This window comes from Alnus glutinosa, chromosome 1 (assembly GCF_958979055.1).
Source record: "Alnus glutinosa chromosome 1, dhAlnGlut1.1, whole genome shotgun sequence".
Classification (NCBI taxonomy): domain Eukaryota; kingdom Viridiplantae; phylum Streptophyta; class Magnoliopsida; order Fagales; family Betulaceae; genus Alnus; species Alnus glutinosa.
Window position 1 is genome coordinate 4950551 of NC_084886.1, and position 18664 is coordinate 4969214.

Sequence of the window (18664 nt, forward strand, 5' to 3'; positions counted from 1 at the left end):
TTTGCCAAACAAGCCCTTTATTTCTTTCATGTCAAAAAAATAAAAAAAACCCCTTTATTTCTTCACCTTTTACAATTTTACGGGGACATTTTGAAATTGAGTAAAGCAAAAGCAAAAGAAGTACTAGCTCATTCACATGAGGCTTATGACCCAACAGTCCTACTAGCCTATCTCATGACCGTTCAGTCTTTTCTTTTTGTTTTTTTTTTTTCTCTTTGTTGAGACTCAGACGCCTCTTCCCAAATGAGATTCAGTCTTCTCTCTTTGTTGATACTCTGACGCCTCCTCCCAAATGATTGCTACCCAAAATCATTTCCGAAGTTGACGAGTCAACATCTTCATAAAACTATTAAAGCAAAGTATCAAAGCATCAACCAATTTTCTTGCTCTTCTTCTTCTTCTTCTTCTTCTTCTAAATGGGTTATTGGATTAAAATAACTTACCCTTTTGTCTTCGATATTCTGCCGGAGTAGTTGCAGGGAGTACTAAAATTGAAAAATATAAGGATGTAAGTCTTTATTTATATATAATATAGATGCAACTAAAAAATTCATACATTTTTCACACCTCTGACAGTAGAACTTGGGCTTCCTTATGGAATAACTCTATGCAATAGCCCAGTTTCTCTAAACTGCATGTATGGACAATAGGTAAATTGTATGATCAGTAAGTAAATTATATTTTTGAAACAAAGTATTAATAACGGTTAGATAAAAATAAATTAAGTTTAATGGTTCTTACAGCCTGTCAATATTTATCTGGCTATTCTCCTCTTTACATTTTGCTACATACAAAGCCAAAAGCTAATTAGTTAGCTTCTATACATAGGTTATTTATAGAAACAAGATGGTTAGTGGGAGGTTACCAATTAGTTCTTCATTGATTTCTTCCTTTCTATGTCTCAAGATTAATGCTCTTATTTTTCTTGTTGATATTTTAAAAGCTAAATCGAGTAAGGAAATGAAAATTAAAACAAATGTTAATTTGTGTACAAATAAATTAATTAATAAAAAAAGAGTAAATTATGTAAAATAAACTAATTAATTATGTACCTACGACCCATGTGTTAATATCATCTTTGACCCATAATAGCTGACAAGGGACAATCAATGAAATTATTATTTATTTTAAAAATATTAAATTTAAACGCAGTAGAAGATGTGACAACACACTGCAAAACACCGAAATCCCGAACCAGCCTGTCAGGCTAGGAATGGATGGACTTCGAGAGTATAAGGAAACAACATCCAAAACATTAGATGTTTTATTTATTTATTATTTTTATACTGATTACCAAACCAACCCAACTTCAGTATAAATATTTATTCCGAATGTCGATTATTTTGGGCGGTCAAAGGCAGTTCGGTGGATAGTAAGCGGACGGCAATTAGATATTTTGCCCACCCCGAGCCAGTGCACTTGTCTTTACTTTGCAAAAGGATCCCAAACACTTGTATGGGTAAAAGGTCTACGTCAATGGGTCCTTACAATTTATTATTATTATTATTATTATTATTATTGTTTAATTTATGTTGACACAAAACAAAGAATACAACTCATACTACCCAAAGATAGAAACCAAAGGCCAACAATTACACACAGCCTTTACAAAGTCATCAATCTCAATCTTCTGAGAAAGAAGACACCAACAAACAGCAAACAACAAACTATACAAGACAACTCCACACCCAAAGCTGTATCAACAGCCAAGTGAGTAGAGAAGCGACAATAGTGCTAAGCAGCCCCAAATCAATCCATAGAACAATCCAATTTCTGTACTCAACAAACTCAGGAGCCACAAATCAGAATACTTGGAGAGATGCCTCAACTATTACATAAACCCTATTTTTATCATTTGTCTTGAAATTCCCCTTTCCCACAATGCATGTTCTAACTTCCTCACAAATTGTGACATCCGAGTCTTGTACTAGAAAGATGAGTAGCTTACATAGAGTGGAGTAATTTATAAAAACATTTATGAATGTTAAGTCTCAAATTGCTTACTTACTAAGTGAAACTGGGCTATATACACGATTTGTTTTGAAAAGTGTGTTAATAGTAAGCATTACATATCAAAATCCGCTTAATATTATTGAAAAAGTGTTTTCTGTATTGAAAATTGAAAACACGACTTCTAAAAAAGTTTGCGACGTTTGTTAAAATTTTTGTTGTCTTTTGTTCTCTTCTCTTCTCAAAACAAAAAAAATAATTAACAACTTAAACACAAACTAGCACTACTAAAAACACACAAAAAATAAAAATAAAAATAAAAATTACTTTTATATTACATAATAATACTTTTTTTTTTTTCTTTTTTTCTTTTTAAAAAAGAAAAGAAAAGAAACACCCCCTAAAACACATAAAAAACAGTATAAGACTTTCTCTTTATATATATATATATATATATATATATATTAATTTGGTGTTGCAGAGGAGAAGAATGACATCGCAAACCAAATACAAAGATATCAGAGTTACCACCAATTATGAGAAAAATTCTAAGAGCATTTGGCCAAAAAATTCTCAGGAATTAAAGCAAGAAGGGGGCGAGGGGGATAAAGGGGGGAGTATAAGAAGAATCCCAAAGAACTCCCCAATGTATTCACCTGATCTATGCATGCACCACTTTTAATCCAATCTTCTTTTAATAAGTCTTTCCCCGTCAACCCATTTAATTTTAATTTGAGAAAACTTCACTTGATCATCGTTGAGTTTTCATCACTTTTCCAATCATACCCTTAAACTTTAAAGAGTGTCAATTTAATATATCTATCTTTCAATTTTTTTCAATTTCACAACTTTTAATTCAATCTTCTTTTAACGTTTCTTTCCCCATCAACTCATTTACTTTTAATTTTTCTTTCCTTACATAATGTGTTTTCTAATGACTTATCAACCAGGTACTAAATAATGCAGTTATCTTCAAGCAATTTGTTCTAACTTTGCCTTTCTTACCCTATATTTCCATGTTCAATTGCTAAACCTAGATCCTCACAAGAAAAGAAAATAAAACCTACTAAGCCATAAATAATTTTTGGAGGATTTTAAAAAAAAATTTAAAAAATTAAAAAATAAAAATTGATAACAATCTCGAACTCATATAGGACCTCCTAATGCTATAAGAAGATTGTAGGTTCAAGAACATTTTGGTGCTTCTGTAACTACTAATCAAAAGTAAAATATTAGTAAGTACATATTGAAAGCGGAAAGGTGACAAAGAAGAAAACATATGATCCTGCAAACATGGTTCATGATTTTTGCTCAAAAATGGAGCAACTGCACCCTAATAAAATTTAAAGAAAAGGAACTTGGCTTCTAAATCAACCTTGATTCACATAAATCCTCCAAACTTGGGAAGAAGTGAAGGGTTCTTTTCAATTTCAATCCAGCTAGATCCGGGCATTTTCTTCACATCCCTAGTATCCATTAGTTCTCTCATCATCCCAACACTATCCCAATTGCTAAAACCAGCAAACAAGTTAGACAACACTACGTATGTTGAAGGGTCCTTTCTGTCTAGATTTAACACATGCTCTGCTGCACGCTTTCCGATTTCCATATCACCATAAACGTGACAAGCACCTAGCAGAGTTTTCCAAACCAGCAAACCTGGCTGAAATGGCATTCTTAAGATTAATTCCTCGGCTTCTTTAATACACCCAGCTCGGCCAAGAAGATTTACCATACATGCATAGTGATCCTCTTGAGGGGTGATCCCATAATCACTGGTCATGGAGGAGAATAACTCCCACCCTTCATCAACCAACCCTCCTTGGCCACATGCATATAGTACAGAAATGAAGGTTATGTAGTTTGGCTGAACACCCTTCAGCCTCATTTCATCATAAATCTTAAGAGCTTTCCTAGCTTGGCCGTTTATTGCATATGCCATGATCATTGTCGTCCATGAGACAATAGAATGATCATTCATCGAGCAGAAAACTGCCCATGCGCTATCCACACATCCACATTTTGCATACATATCTAGTAAAGCATTATCTACGCAGACATCAATATCAGTTCCAAGCTTAATTCTCAAGGCATGAACTTTCTTCCCTTCCTCCAAGGAAGCCAAATTGGAACAGGCATTTAAGGCAGTTGCAAGGGTAAACTTGTTTGGCTTTACACCTATCTTCTTCATCTCAGCAATGACCTCAAGTGCTTTGCTTGGTTCCCCACACTGCAGGCATCCAGCAGCCATCTGGGTCCATGAACACACATCTCTCATTGGCATCTCATCAAAAGCTTTGAACCCTTCTACCAATTTCTGATTTTTAATATACATATCCGCCAAAGAGTTCCCCACACAAATCTCAACACCATAACCACATTTGACAAGTTGAGAATGAACCTGCAATCCCAACTCAAGGTCAGAAAAGGCAGCCAACCCAGTAAGAACACTTGCAAAACTGAAGTTATCGGGCTCCACTCCCTCACCAATCATTCGACGCCAAAATTCCGGTATGTCTGAAAAAGAGAACTGCAAAAACCCAGCCATCATGGCATTCCAAGACACAATGTCCTTATTAGGACAATTCTCAAAAACTTCCAAAGCCTCCGCTAATTCACCATGCCTTATCAAAGCTGTTAGAAATGCATTCATCAAGAAGATATTTGACTCAAATCCTAAGCGAACAATGAATGGATAAATTTGATATGCTCGTGTCAAATTCTCCAACAACGAACATGCGTGGAGTGCGCTAACGAGGGTGAACTCGTTGGGCTTGGTCGTTCCATCGCGGTGCATACGGCAAAACAAAGAAAGAGCTTCACACGGACGACCATGTTGAACGAGACCCGCAATGGCAGCTGACCACGACACCACGTTTTTTTTGGGCATTTCCTCGAACAGTTGGAGCCCATTAACAATATCGCCGCACTTGGCATACATATTAAGTAAATGATTGCTGAGAAAAAGAGAAAAGGGAGGAGACCCTTTGATGAACTTTGCATGAATTGCTCTACCGTGGTCCGAGTCAGAGGTTTCGGCGTATCGGCGCAATAGAGTAGAATAAATTTCTTCCTCGGTGGCCGAGTTTCCAAAGCTGTTTGATACAAAAACCCTTCGGAAAGTACGAAGAAAAGAAGGTGACCTCGTGGCTACAAAGAGAGGAGTTGGATGGCGCATCTATGTCTAGACTTCATGCCCTGCATGAAGGCATGGCAATTATAATGTAGTACTCGGCGTCCTAGGAATATTATCTTTATTCCTTAAATGTGACGTAGAAATACTAATTCTTGTCAAATTCAATAGTAATTAAGAAAACCAGTCCCTATTTGCGATTTTAATTATAATTTATAACCAGATTTACTTGATCGGGGAGAGAGTGCTGGGTTTTAAAGAGAGTACGAATATTACCTGATTTTCTGATTTTTCCCAAAATCTCCCAATCCCAGGTGGGATGAATCCAAGACATTCGTCGTGTTATTCATCTTAGGCTTAAAGGCTGCAGTAAATTCAAAAATGAAAAGAACCATCAGATCTGAAATGAAAAATAATGAAACCAAAACCCGAAATACCCGAAAACCTAAGGTAAAAACAAGCGTCAAGAGTGGAAGCCTACTTGGTACAAGAATGGGAGCCTTCAGGGAGACGGTGGTTCGTCGTCAGTCGGCGTGAGGTGGTTTGCCGGTCGTGTACGGTGGCTGTGGGCTCGGCGTCGCACGGTGCTTTTGGGAGTCGGTGTACAGCGCACTCTGACCAAACGGAAGTGCACGGCGCACGGTGGTAACGGTTGACAACGGTTGCTGGTGGGTGGTGGTGGGCGGAGGCCGAAGGTGAGGAGGGGGAGGGAGCAGCGTGGGAGAGGAGGAGAGGAAAAAAATTTGGAGGAAATTGAAAAATGGAAGTGAAATGAAGAGAATTGCTACTCCTATACACTTTTATCGCAAAAGCAAAAGCTTCATTCACGACTCACGAGAGTCTTGTGACCCAACATACTGGTAGCCCTCCCTGCATTTTCTATTAACTTAGTGGACATCCAATTTATTTAGAAGAGAAATTAAATTGTGACCTGTTCAATCGTTTTTTGTTTTTTTATTTAGAAGAGAAATTAAAGAGGTGATGATCAACTCAATTTTAATGGATAGGTCGATTAGTGTCAATTAGTCGGAGATTACGCTTTATGAAGTGGAAGTTATTAGTTTGAATTTTTCGTCTCTATTTTGTGTGGGCATGTTAAAAAAATAATAATAAAAATAAATTAAAAATTTAGTATATAGCATTTGTCATCTCCAAAACTTTTGATGTACGGAAATATTTCAATAAGTAAACTTTCAGAATAAATGTAGAATATCTTAGGATATTATTGCTAAAGGTTCAATCACAATTCACATGCATCTGTTCACCTATATAGGCCCCAATAACTTCATATAAAGCATAAAAACACGCATTTAAAAGGGTTCAGACTGTTAAATGGTGTTATGTCTACGTCAATTTAAATACCAGTGGTCAAATAAATATAACTGTATCCTAAAGAACAAACTATATATTTTCTAGTTCCCAGGTTTGTGTGCTCGAAAAAAAGGTACAATACTTTAAAAATGAAGTTACGTTAGCCCTAGTAAGGAAAAGACTAATGAGGCATGCCTGAACATACATTTTTCATGACTTGAAAATGGACTAATTACAAGCTACTTCTTCAGATCCTAAACAAACTGTGAAAACAATTGGTTATATATTTTTTCGAAAAGTGATTCCTTTACAACCTTACCCACACAACTCTTACACAATCCACACATATTGAGTGGGACCCATACATGTGTGTCTTATGTGCGGGTCCCACTTATTATGTCAAGAGATTGTATGAAAATTGTAAGAAAATCATTATTCATATTCATTCGAAGTATGTCGGAAGAATCTAAAACACAAATGTAAATGCCTTTTACTATTATTATTATTATTATTTCACCGTTCATTTGCTTTTCATTTTTTGTGTACATTTTTTTTTTTACAAATTAACTATTGAATGCAAAGTAACTCCAAATATTGATTTTATTTTTTTTTTTTCAATTTCTGAAGCATTAGTATTCGATAATTCGAAATATGTCCCTCCATAACTGCTCCGTCCTGCTGTGTCCAATTTTTCAACTTAAAATGATATATATATATATATATAAAAATAAAATCTAAAAAAGCACTTGGTCTGGTCTTTCATCTTCAGAATATGGCTTCCACATGGGGGAGCCAGACGAGATCAGGACAAGAGGAGTTTCACGAGTTTCCGTAATCGTGTCTGGAAGAAGCCATTCAATGACGATGAAACTGGCTACAAAAGAGATCACTCTCAGAGCAAGTTGCCATGGAATCTGTAACAAAAATTAAATCCACAGACAATGAAAAGAATGTAGGTGAGAAGAGTCTACCAATACTAGAAAAGACGAGTATGGCAGAAGAGCCAACAACCTTAGTAGATAGCGAGGGCAACGAATTTCTTTCAGACTAGCGGAGACTTGGAGCAAAAGAAAAATGGAGGAAAGAAAAGGAACAGATCACACGGAGGCAAAAAAACTGGCAGAGAAAAATGGTTAATGCAAGATCTAAGTTAGGGCATGGTGGGGTATGGATAATTGCTTTATTCTTCTTACTTGGGACAATGGTCTCTACTACAGACATTGACATCTGAGAGTTATTATGATCAGAGATTAAGTTAGGGCCAAGTTTTTCATTTTATGATTAGTGAAACCTTCTCTGAGAGTTTGGATCCAATCTATCCTTCATTTTTCTTTTCCTCCAAGTCTCCACTAGTTTGAAAGAAATTCAGTGTCCTCACTATCTACTAAGTACGTACTAAGGTTGTTGGCTCTTCTGCCATACTTGTGAAACTCCCTACGTCGATCTCATCTCGTCGGGCTCTTTCACTAGAGAGACTTCCACGCCAGATCATACGACATCTTAATCAGATGCCACAGATTTAAACAATAGATAGTGCAAAATGAAGTCATATTCCAAAGATCATGCCAAAAGCAAGGCAAGAAGGCCTACAATTCAGATCCAAAACAGCCATCTACCTGTACAAACTAAAATCCGCACTCGGCTTGGACAAAATTGGCTAAGCAGGTATTCAGATTGATAGAACATTACAATATTGACCCAATAAGAAGATTCACTTATGAAATGACATGGAATTAGGCAGACATAAGCCGAACGTCAATATTGATATCAACCCCAATTAAACACCACATTTCATTAGCATTAGACTCACGGGGAAGACGGAATTCTATATTGTTTGCTTCATAGCTCTATTTCTTCAGGGAACCTGCCCTTTCCCGAGTAGACATACTGCATCTCTTCCTTCCATGTCTGTGAAACATCAATCTCATTAGCAGGAAACAGCAGACAAAAAACTACTTGGATTTTATGGTTTATTTTAAAACTCATCAAACTTGCCTCATGTCGAAATGCAATCCGTAAATTGGGTACATTTGTTTTGCGAATATCATTTCCTTCAGGGCCTCTCATGAAATATTTATCACCAAGCCAGTGCAACTGCAAAAGGAACCAAAATAGTAACAGGAATATTTATCATTATCATTAGTATAATTTACTATGATAAAATACCAAAAGGTGGCAATTACTCTGCTTCTGCATGCCAAAAGCAAACATACCCACAACCAAATGGAGAATAAAAGGAAGGGGGTGGTTATAATTAAACTTTCTTCAACCAAAAAGTTTCAGAGTACAAATCCATTAACAGTATTAAATGGTCCTCAGGCTTGTATTGGACAAATTGAAGATTGCTGTTTGTCAATTTCCTCACCTTTGTGGCATGTGAAAATCCAGATTGATAAACAGAATTTCTAGCTATCTCGCAGAGGTCACAAGCACTGAGCTTCCAGACCTGCAAAATATGATTATATATGAAAAAAAAAAATGACCATGAGCAATGACTTAAAACAATATTTAACAAACCTTTGCAGCAACACTATATTCTTCCACGAGCGGTTCTTTTGTTAAATGGATTTGCAAAGGATCATCAGTTGAGAGCGAGACATTTAGGCCACGCTGGAAGAACATGGGAAAGGGGTTGCGATGATAGTCCAAGAAGAGGGAGTTATTGCTCAGAGGTGACATAGCCAATCCAACCTAAAAAGATAACAGGAATTACAACATTAGCGAAATTGGGACAGGGTTCATTATCAAAATTACAAACAAACAACTCCACAATGCCATGAACTAACTTTAGGACTGCATATTATGACAGGCAGGAGATCACAGCAGATCACACCGAGTAGCATGTAGAATAACAGAGAGAGAGTGAGAGTGAGAATGTGGGTCACACCTGAGCAAGGTAATAAAAATACTGCAAAACTGGAGATTTCCGCAGGTTAATCCCATGAGAAATATTGTGGCATAGAAGGAATGTGGCAGCCAAATGGTCAATATCACCTGCCTACAAAGGTCGGGAAAATCATAAGCATCTCAATAACCATAAAAGAATAGGAACCAAAACATAAGTGGTAGATAAAAACCTCTCCACAGTGGGGCCGAAATTTTATTGTTGGCATTCCTTTTGACTCACGAAGCTGAAAAGAAAAGATAAGAGTTTTATATCAATTTCAACTACAGATTTTTTATTTTCTTAGAGTGCTAAGGCGAGGTCTTAAAAAGAATGCAACATATTAGAGTGTTTCTAGAATATAAGAGGACAAGGTGAAGCTAATTTGAAAAGAAGAGAAACTATAGTAACACCTTGTTGAGAATATACAAGTTTGCGTAGCAGTAATAAGCGTAATAGGAAAATGCAGGATTGAACTCATTGGTCCATTCAGCTGGTGTTGGCATGTGCTTAGTTGGGCGCCTTTCTGGTTTACTTTCATCATCTACAATATCAAAACCCACCACCTGAATTAAAAAACAATTGACCTTATTAAGAGCTCAAGTAAAAATAACAGACAAGTAAAAGTTTGACGGTGTGAACCGGAAGTAATCAGTCATTAAAAAAAAAAGACTTGCTCATTTCATCCATGGTCCCATAATTGGTAAAAAAATCGATACAACAAAAATGAAGACGCTAAAATGACGGGGTGGAAATACAAGAATGCCTTCCTAAGGCTGAGGAGGATAGACAAGATGAAGGAGAATCATATAAGATGGTTTGGCCATCAGCAACAAAGACCTATTAGTCATCAGTATAAACAAGTGCTTCAATTCAATTAAAGGAGCCCAAGTAACAACAGGAAAGCAGAAAAATGAAGGGCGGCAAAGAGTAAAAGGGGATTTTGTGCCTGACCCTAACTAGTGGAACCAAGGCTCTGTTCAGTAGTTCCAGTATCATAAGCTCAAATACAATATGGTGTCTGCTGATATGGCTGACATACACAAACGACTATACCAAAAACATGGCCAGCATATACCATTTTGGAATGTCTGAATAAGTAAACTTGATAGCTTTAGTATATACTGCAGTATGCCCATATTAGTTTGTCACACCCCTAATAATAAAACAAAAGGAGTTTGCCATAAGTAACTAAGAAAAAAATTATAGTTTTAGACTTCTCCAGCTGACTAGACCTTCCCAACTGACGTGGAACAGGCACTTCTGATATCCATCCCACAATTTGGCCATATTGTTCTTCAAATGGAGCAGTGAGAAGCCGCTTCAGTCAAATAGAAAGACAAACTGGCAGTTGTCTCATGTAGCATTAGACAAAAAATAATTACATTGGATAGTAGCAATAAGCCATAAGCCAATATACACAGAATGCAAAGTTAGCATAAAATCACAGATTAAAGATCACTAAAATCACAGATTTAAGTTAATACTCTTTTATGATGCTGCAACACTACTAGACAATCAAAAGACCAATAGAAAGAAGGCAAAGAGTATTAACTCCATCTGAATCAATAAAAAATTGAATGATTATAAAATTGATAATCAAAAAGGGAATATACATAAATATGACATATTCAACTAACCTGCATCAGGAACAAATGTAATTGAGGATGAGAACTTGGATCAACTGTGGCTTCAAATAGTGGAATAAAGACGTTATCTAAAATATTCTGGAAAGAGGTAACGATTCCCATTTTCTTGTACACATTATATAGCCGTGGTAACTGCATATCAAAGTGTACACAAAAATTGAAAACAAAGCTAATAAAAATGATGTGGAACTATAAAACTCACTGCAAATTTAAGGAGAGAGTTGCAATCAACAATGCATTGGTAAAATTAACATGCAAAGCCAATACAAAAATTTGATAAAAGCCAACAAATGAGAAACAATATTGAAATAATATTACCACTAAGAATTAAGAAAAGTGATGTTTCCCATTGTTTTGAATCATTTATGCAAAATTAAGTCATTTCTTACCTGTTCCAAAATGTAATCAAACAATCTCTTACGGCATCTCAAAATAAATAAACTATCACGAGGCTCAAATGTGTGCAACAAACATATTTTCGCTCAAGTATATTGTCCCATGCAATATGGCAGTCCAATATAACTTTTCAACAAGATCTTTTTGCCACATAGAGTAGAATCCATATTACTGTGTCTAAATCTTTGTTATGTCTGGTTCATCTTCCATGTGTTCAAACGAAATGTATCACCATAAGGCTGCAAATTTTATTGTTATACAAACATTTAGTTTCCAAAAAGTTTGAAGTCATATAAAATAATCCAGTATCACTTTAAACATAATATTTTCACAATGCAAGATGAGATTCATTAATTACCAGGTCTAGATCAGAACAAAAGAAGTGAGCATATATGCTTAAGAAAGTTAGATATGCTCAGTCTAAAGTTTGGAGTAACATCAAAAGGTCCAATATTTCTTTTCCATGTGATATTTTTGCCACAATCATGAATAAAACACAAATACTAAATAAATAATTACTTGAGGCAGTTGAGCCATGCTGCTACCACATTCAGGACCATGCCAAATGTATTCATACAAACTAAGTTTAGCATATAGAAATTATAATGATCACGAGGTACCAGCAACATGAGCAACTCCTCCTTTTTATAAGTACTGACAAAGTGGATGGACAATTAACCACACATACTACAGCAGCTACAACAATAAGAAGCTAAAAACATAATATACCTGGATTAACCATACAGCATTCTGACTATAAATAGCATTGTTAACAAACCAACTTGCCAGCTGATCCCATTCACTTTGTTTCCGTCCATAAATGGAAATCCTATACTCTGCCATCTGATAATGACAGATATAAGTTCTTTAGAACTCAAGTGGCCAATTCTTTGAGATACCAAGGAGAAAAGAGTGCAATTGGTGTAGCTACTGATTTATGCTCAGGACAACTGATAAGTGAAGGTAGTTATCAAGAGAGTTGCACCAAAACCAAAGCCAACATTAAAAAAATAAAAAAATGACACAACGGAAATTTTTCCATACAAAGTAATCAATTTGATATAAGCAGCAGTAATATGCCCTCGCCGATACAGGATGCAGTATACTTTTTGGCTTATTCAAACACCAAAAATTCATCTATTTTATAAAATTTTACAATGTCTGTATCATTTTTTTATACGTAATAGACAAATATCATCAAAAGCGTAAGGCGCCTTAAGTACACAGGAAGTATACAAAAGGAAACACCTAACTGGGAGTAGCAAAAAAAACAAGGAAAATGTTATGTATCAATTCCTTTATTACAAACAAAGCATACTGCCAGATTAATCTTCTTCTTCTTCTTTTTTTTTTTTCTTTTTTTTTTTCTGTCATCACAGCCAAAGTAATCACAAATTTCAAATTTGCCATTATGATAAAAAAAAAATTAAAAAAAAAAAAGAAAAAGAAAAAGAAAGAAAGAAAAGAAGGAGGAGGAGAAAAGAACCAATAGACATGAAAAATACTTGAGATCCACCAATATAGAAACTTTGCTCAAATTTGAGACAAAGTTTACAAAGCAAATATCAACTATCCACAATCAAATTTTGGCTTTCAAACTAACTTGGTCAGCAAGTAAAGATTATTTGTGAAAGTTCGAGTTCAAAAACCTTGAAGAGACTGCAAGTAAATATATCTAAAACACAATACAAATATCTTTTTTATGTTAAAACTTAAGGGCAGCAGAAAATGATTTTTGGGCAAAATTAGCACATCCTTTGACTTTTGTTGCAAGTTACTCTCATGTATTTTCCAATCATTTAACAGTAAAAAGTGCTTCGTGGTAAGCTGAGATATCAGATTTTGCATGATTCCCCAGTAATGTTGATAATATGGGTCACCAAGAGAATGATGATTATAAGTACGAGTATACTCTAATCAAAAGATACAGTGGATCCATAGAAAAAGGAGAAATAGAACAAGGCAGAAATGAATTTGACATTCTACACTTTCTGACACTATATATGAATAAACCTGGTATCTGCTTGCTTCAAGATCTAATAAAACTTGTTTGGTTACTTCTGCCAAAAACCGACCTGTAATATCACTCAAACAATCAGCTTCACAAAAGCAATAAATTAAGAATGATGACCACTATCTTAAGTACAGAACAAGTAAAAAGAAGAGAATAATAAAATGGTAAAGAATATAGAATCTAAATTTGAAAAATATGAGTTGCCAAGTTGAATTCTATAAAATTAGGACTCAAAGGCACCCACCTAATCTGTATTTGAGAGATTTGATTCAAAATTAACCGAAATGAAAGCACCAAAAAGAAGAAAAAAGATGGACCAAGAGGACATAATTAAGGATTTAAGAAACATATTGCTTTAAGTAAAATGACAAGAAAGTATTTATGTAGCCAACCAATGTATCAATGCTCTGCTAAGCGTGCTTATGTAAATGCACTCAGTCCTCCCAAAAACTTTTCTTACACTAGTCAATACTACATTAATTTCATGTTTTCCATTTTCTTATGAACCATATTTTTGGTATCAAAAACGCATCACCCATATGAATTAACCAAGCTTCTGATACAGTAATAACCACAATAGGCACATATTGAGAGATACAACAATTCAGTTCAACCTATTTAAGGATTTACATATCCAATTATCATATGCATATTTACCAAGTTTAAACAGAAAAAAAATCTAGATTTCTAAATGATATGTTCATGTGATGTTCTAAAAAAACTTTGGAACTTATAAAGGAGACCAAACCAAACAGAAACTAGCATTATTTCCATAAGTTTCTCCAAAGCAATTAATTCCCATTCCAGTTTGCAGTCATAAAAAAATTATGCAAGCAGTAGGTTTAACTGTTATTGTGAACCAAACCTTGGATAAGGTTGTCCTGCTTTAAGAATATCTCTCTGAGTCTGCTCTGTCCACAAGGATTATACTTAAGGTTGAACTTGTCAAATCGATGGAAGGTACTTTTATCAGCATGGACATCCAACAAATCAACATTGAGATCATGCCTGCATTGCAATTGTCTTCAGTTTAGAACAAGGACATACATGTGAAAACATAATTTTTTATTTATTTATTAATTTTTTTTTTTTGTGGGGGGGGGGGGAAGGAGGCTTTCTTCTGACAAATATAAAATCAAGAGAAATATAAAAGTGCATACCCTGTCAAGTCCAAACTCTCAAAAACTTCCTTAAGGGTCATATATTTTCCATCTCTGAATATGACGACCTGCCCAACATAGTTACATGTAGCGTAACTAAAAAGCATCAACAAAGTGAAATTGAAAAGGGGGAGAAATTTTGTACGACATTAAAGTGGAATTGCCTTGATTTTGACCCATCCAATTTAGGTTGAAAAACTCAAACAAAAACTTGGCCGGGAGGGGGGGTTTCAAGAAACAGTTCCTACCTCATCAGGTTCCTTTTTTAGCTTTGACTTGATGAAGCGAAGGAGATGCGTCTGGTTCATGCATGCAGAATGATGCACATGTGTATCCACTTTTCTGATATTGTAAAAATCACGGTGTGGTGCGCTCTTTTGATCCAGAAACTCCTTATCAGCACTTAGTAACAGATGAAGGCGGAATTTCTGTATGATGTTCAGATATATGTCAAATGGATTTTGTAAGATATATGTTGAACATTTAAGAAATAGTAGTGCAAAATGGAGAACACAGAATGCTACCTCCTCAAGAAATCGCAGTCTATGATGGCATGCAGATCGAACATTTCCAAGAGACATAACTTTTAGGAGGTGATGCATATCAGTGAAAAATCTTGTTGAACTTGCAACAGGGAAAAGATCCACAGAATCTGAGTTAAAATTCAGAGAAAGGCTTAAATATTTTTTTGATGAATAAAAGGATTTAAATATTCTATAATAAGAAAAACAAAAAAACTAGATAATAACACAAAAGGATACTCAGTCATCAAGTATTCAACAAAGAATTGTTACTCTTACTGCGCTTTGAACTACATTGTGATGCTTACCATTTTCACTCGCATAAACATGTACCACTCCATCTTCCATTTTGAAATGGTGCTGCTTGGAAAACCAGAAAGCAATTGTCAGACAAAAGGTTAACAAACAAATGAATGACGGTATTTGAATGTTAATATGTTGTTAGCTTTAAAACAACGCAGAAAAAATCTTTAGAAAATTTCAAAACATGAAGAAGCAAAGAATAACTCACAGCTGTTGCTTCAGCAGGTTCAAAGTGAAATGGATCACAATTCATCTCTGATGCACTAGATTCCCCCACAGCTTCTACCATCCATGGTTCAACTATTTCCCTATAGACATAACTTTTACGCAAATCTAGACACTCACGAATCATTTTCCGTACTTCTTCCTCTTCTGTGCTCATTGAATCTGAACCTATATGTTTTGACAAGCGAAAAATATGCCACAAGTAGTTAGTCTTTTCTTCAAATAATACAATTAAACCAAAACAAGAGTGCACTTACAATGGTTGGCTAATGATATTCTCCACAAGTTAACTGATAAATTTTTATAACATACTTTTTCCCCCCATGGAATTGTGATTAAAAAAAAGTCAAGAAGTTGAAAAATGTCAATAACACCAATGAGCTGGTCAACAGATAGTATGACCAATAAAAACAGGCATCAACAAAATAGAGAAGTGATAAAAACGAGACATAGATCTCCATGAAACTCTTTTTTTCTTTTTGTAAGTAATCGAAATGTCATTAAAATCATAAAGCGCATCCAAGTTTCCAGGTACAAAGGAAGTATACAAGAGAAGACACCTAGCTAAAAGGAGAAAAAAGAGCAAGGAAATCATGATAATTAATCACTAAATGAGAAACAAAAGCAGTTGTTCAACTTCTTTGGAACAAGGAAGTGAAAATACCATGTACTGTTGTTCTCAGAGGTATATTAGTGTTGCCAAAATTAGGATCATTCCCCACTATGTGCACTGAAGCCAGATCTACACCATCTTTTGCTTCACTTACTGTTGGCCTGCACATCTTATCTTGCATAAAGTTCCCACCGTCACCCATTATTGGAACAGTGCACAAATTTTGGTGGTTGTCTGAATTTACATCCTGCAAATCCAACAACCAGCAAAACAGATTTATCATGTTCCTCACTTAATCATAAACATGTTGTCACATTTGTAACCTTAGTAACAGAACTAATAAGTATATAATTAGACTACAACGCATTTCTTGTTTTTGACATGACTTGCCCTGTAATGAACAACAAAGTAACGACATGAGATTGGAGTATACTTTTCAAGGACACCACTAATTTTGGTAACCTCAATATCATCTGTACCCTAGTTTTGGTATACTAGAATGTTACAGTTAGAGCTTAAGTAACTAATAATGCACATACTTGTGCATTTGTGATATCAGTCGAAGAATCTATATATCCATAGTTAAAAAGTATGTCATCTCCATTTGCAAGCTCAGTTGCTTCCTCGTCAGAATCTCCTGCACTATCAAAAGCATTGCCACCAGGGGATCTTGGAGTCACTAGCCTACCTACAGATGCTATCCTTGAACCAATACCAGAACGTTTGACATACTGATTCTCTCCTGCAAATAGCCAAAAGAAAACAAATTTTGATGCAATTTAGGATCCCAAATTGTCCTTTTGATTGAAAAGTTATTTACGACCTAGTATAATATCCTCAAATATAGGGAAAATGGCTTTTTTCTTGATAAGTAATTAAATATCGTCGTGCATAAAGAACATGGCATTAGGTATTTTTGCTGGCAATATCAGAACTACATTAATCACGGCAATTAGGATTCAGTTTTTTTTAAAAAAAAAATTCTTTTTTTCCTAAGTGGTCATAGTTGTTCAGAAAAATATACTAGCGTGTCACCAAGCAGTTTATTTAGTTATTGATGAAATTGAAACTTCAAAAATGTATAGCATACACAGACTCCTGACACAAAAAGAAAAAAATAAGTACAGCAACTCAAGAAGTTGAAAGCCAATAAATTAAGCACCCCTCCCCCCTTTCGAATATTTATCTAACTTACAAATGAAAAAAAGGAAAAAAATAAATAAAAGAAAAAGAAAAGAGAGAGACCCTGAGGCTTGGGCTTTATATTGTGATGCCTGGCCAAAATCATCCACGGATCCTAAAATTTTGGTGATGTACCTTTAGCTAATTAACAGTTAGCATTATCTTTGTTTTCTCTTTTATCACATGACAACCAACAACGAAACGTATTTATTCAAAGCATTCCGACCCTCTAAAGAATAGTATCACTAAAAACCTTACTGAAAGTATTTTTAAAATTTCCAAGCAGAAAATACCAAAATAGAAGGCATACCGTCTCTTTGATGCAGTCGAAGAGGCGGAAGCCCCTGGGGAATCAAATTGGGTCTGTCCAGCGAGAAAGCAAAACCATGAGCCCTTAGTCCCACAGGTGGCTGATCAAGCTTGGGGTCTTCGTCCAACCAATCATTTCTCGAAGCCACATTCGGCAACGACGCCGAAATTATATAACTCCGAAGCATGTTCTCGTCCAAAGACCTCGACAAACTCCGACCCCACATTTCCCGATCAACCGCCATCTCTTCGTCGGAGCCGTACCCTCCGTCATCGTCTCGTTCTTCTTCTTCTTCTTCTTCTTCTGCTTCCGCTTCCTCTTCTGCCTCGTCGTCATACTCGATGACAAACCGGTTACCGGCATTGCGAGAGGGCTTGCGGCGGATCTCGATAAGGCGCTGGAGGACCTGGTCGACGCTGCGCTTGTGGATGTAGAAGGCTGAGATGGCAATCAGTGAGGCCCCCACCAAGGCCGCCATGGCTAGGTGCAGAGACGACGTCGTTGAAGACGAATCCATGGACGAGAGCAAGAAGTACTTCGCTGTGTTGCAATAGAACAGGCTGATTTTTACGCCACCGGTGACGATTCAAAGCATGGAAACCTATGTGGGAGTGAGGCAAGGGTTTAAGGAAGGAAGTGGGAAATCGAAGTGGACTTTGTGGGACCCTACAAAGTACACGTGTACCGAGTCTATCGGGGTCCTTCCCTGTTGGGAACCAATTGTTGCATTACAAGAAGGAAAATGTTAGATTTACAACACCAATACAACAACTGTATAATAACCCTTCACATGAAAGTGGGTCTCACACTCTAGAGATCACCCTCATGTGAGTAGTTGTTGTGATGGTGTAGTGCAAGAATCAAATCCCTTACAAGAGTGCCCAACAAGTATGTGGGCCTCACTCTTATGTGAGGAGAAAAGTATACCAGTTGTGCACCTGTTGTAAAACGATCATTTCCTTTATCAATATTCGTATATGCGGTTACCATCCGCATCGGAGTGTTTACTATGT

At 35.9% G+C, this 18664-nt stretch overlaps 2 protein-coding genes across 7 annotated transcripts; both read right to left on the reverse strand.

The window, feature by feature from the left end:
* On the reverse strand, positions 1 to 5962 carry LOC133867748 (putative pentatricopeptide repeat-containing protein At3g15130). Of its 6 annotated transcripts, none has more exons than XR_009900169.1 (5): positions 5565 to 5962; positions 5360 to 5447; positions 557 to 631; positions 444 to 485; positions 1 to 346 (listed from the first exon to the last, which is right to left on the reverse strand). XR_009900169.1 is itself a non-coding variant. In XM_062304517.1 (3 exons), the coding sequence occupies exon 3, from the start codon at positions 5126 to 5128 to the stop codon at positions 3332 to 3334; it is 1797 nt and encodes a 598-aa protein (XP_062160501.1). In that variant the 5' UTR covers positions 5129 to 5148; positions 5360 to 5447; positions 5565 to 5962; the 3' UTR covers positions 2435 to 3331. The 6 variants fall into 6 exon arrangements, 1 of the variants encoding a protein (XP_062160501.1); XR_009900174.1 differs by adding an exon at positions 742 to 784 and having other exon boundaries at positions 1 to 485; XR_009900167.1 differs by having other exon boundaries at positions 1 to 485; positions 568 to 631.
* A 1963-nt stretch (positions 5963 to 7925) lies between these two features.
* LOC133867775 (AMP deaminase-like) lies at positions 7926 to 18260 on the reverse strand. Its single transcript, XM_062304539.1, has 19 exons — positions 17652 to 18260; positions 16699 to 16901; positions 16211 to 16406; positions 15530 to 15714; positions 15327 to 15378; positions 15022 to 15149; positions 14746 to 14925; positions 14498 to 14565; positions 14203 to 14345; positions 13337 to 13398; positions 12053 to 12166; positions 10919 to 11059; positions 9692 to 9844; positions 9472 to 9525; positions 9282 to 9392; positions 8912 to 9085; positions 8760 to 8840; positions 8390 to 8488; positions 7926 to 8302 (listed from the first exon to the last, which is right to left on the reverse strand). Exons 1-19 carry the CDS (start codon positions 18166 to 18168, stop codon positions 8234 to 8236), a joined length of 2730 nt encoding a protein of 909 aa, XP_062160523.1. The 5' UTR covers positions 18169 to 18260; the 3' UTR covers positions 7926 to 8233.
* Positions 18261 to 18664: the final 404 nt, after the last annotated feature.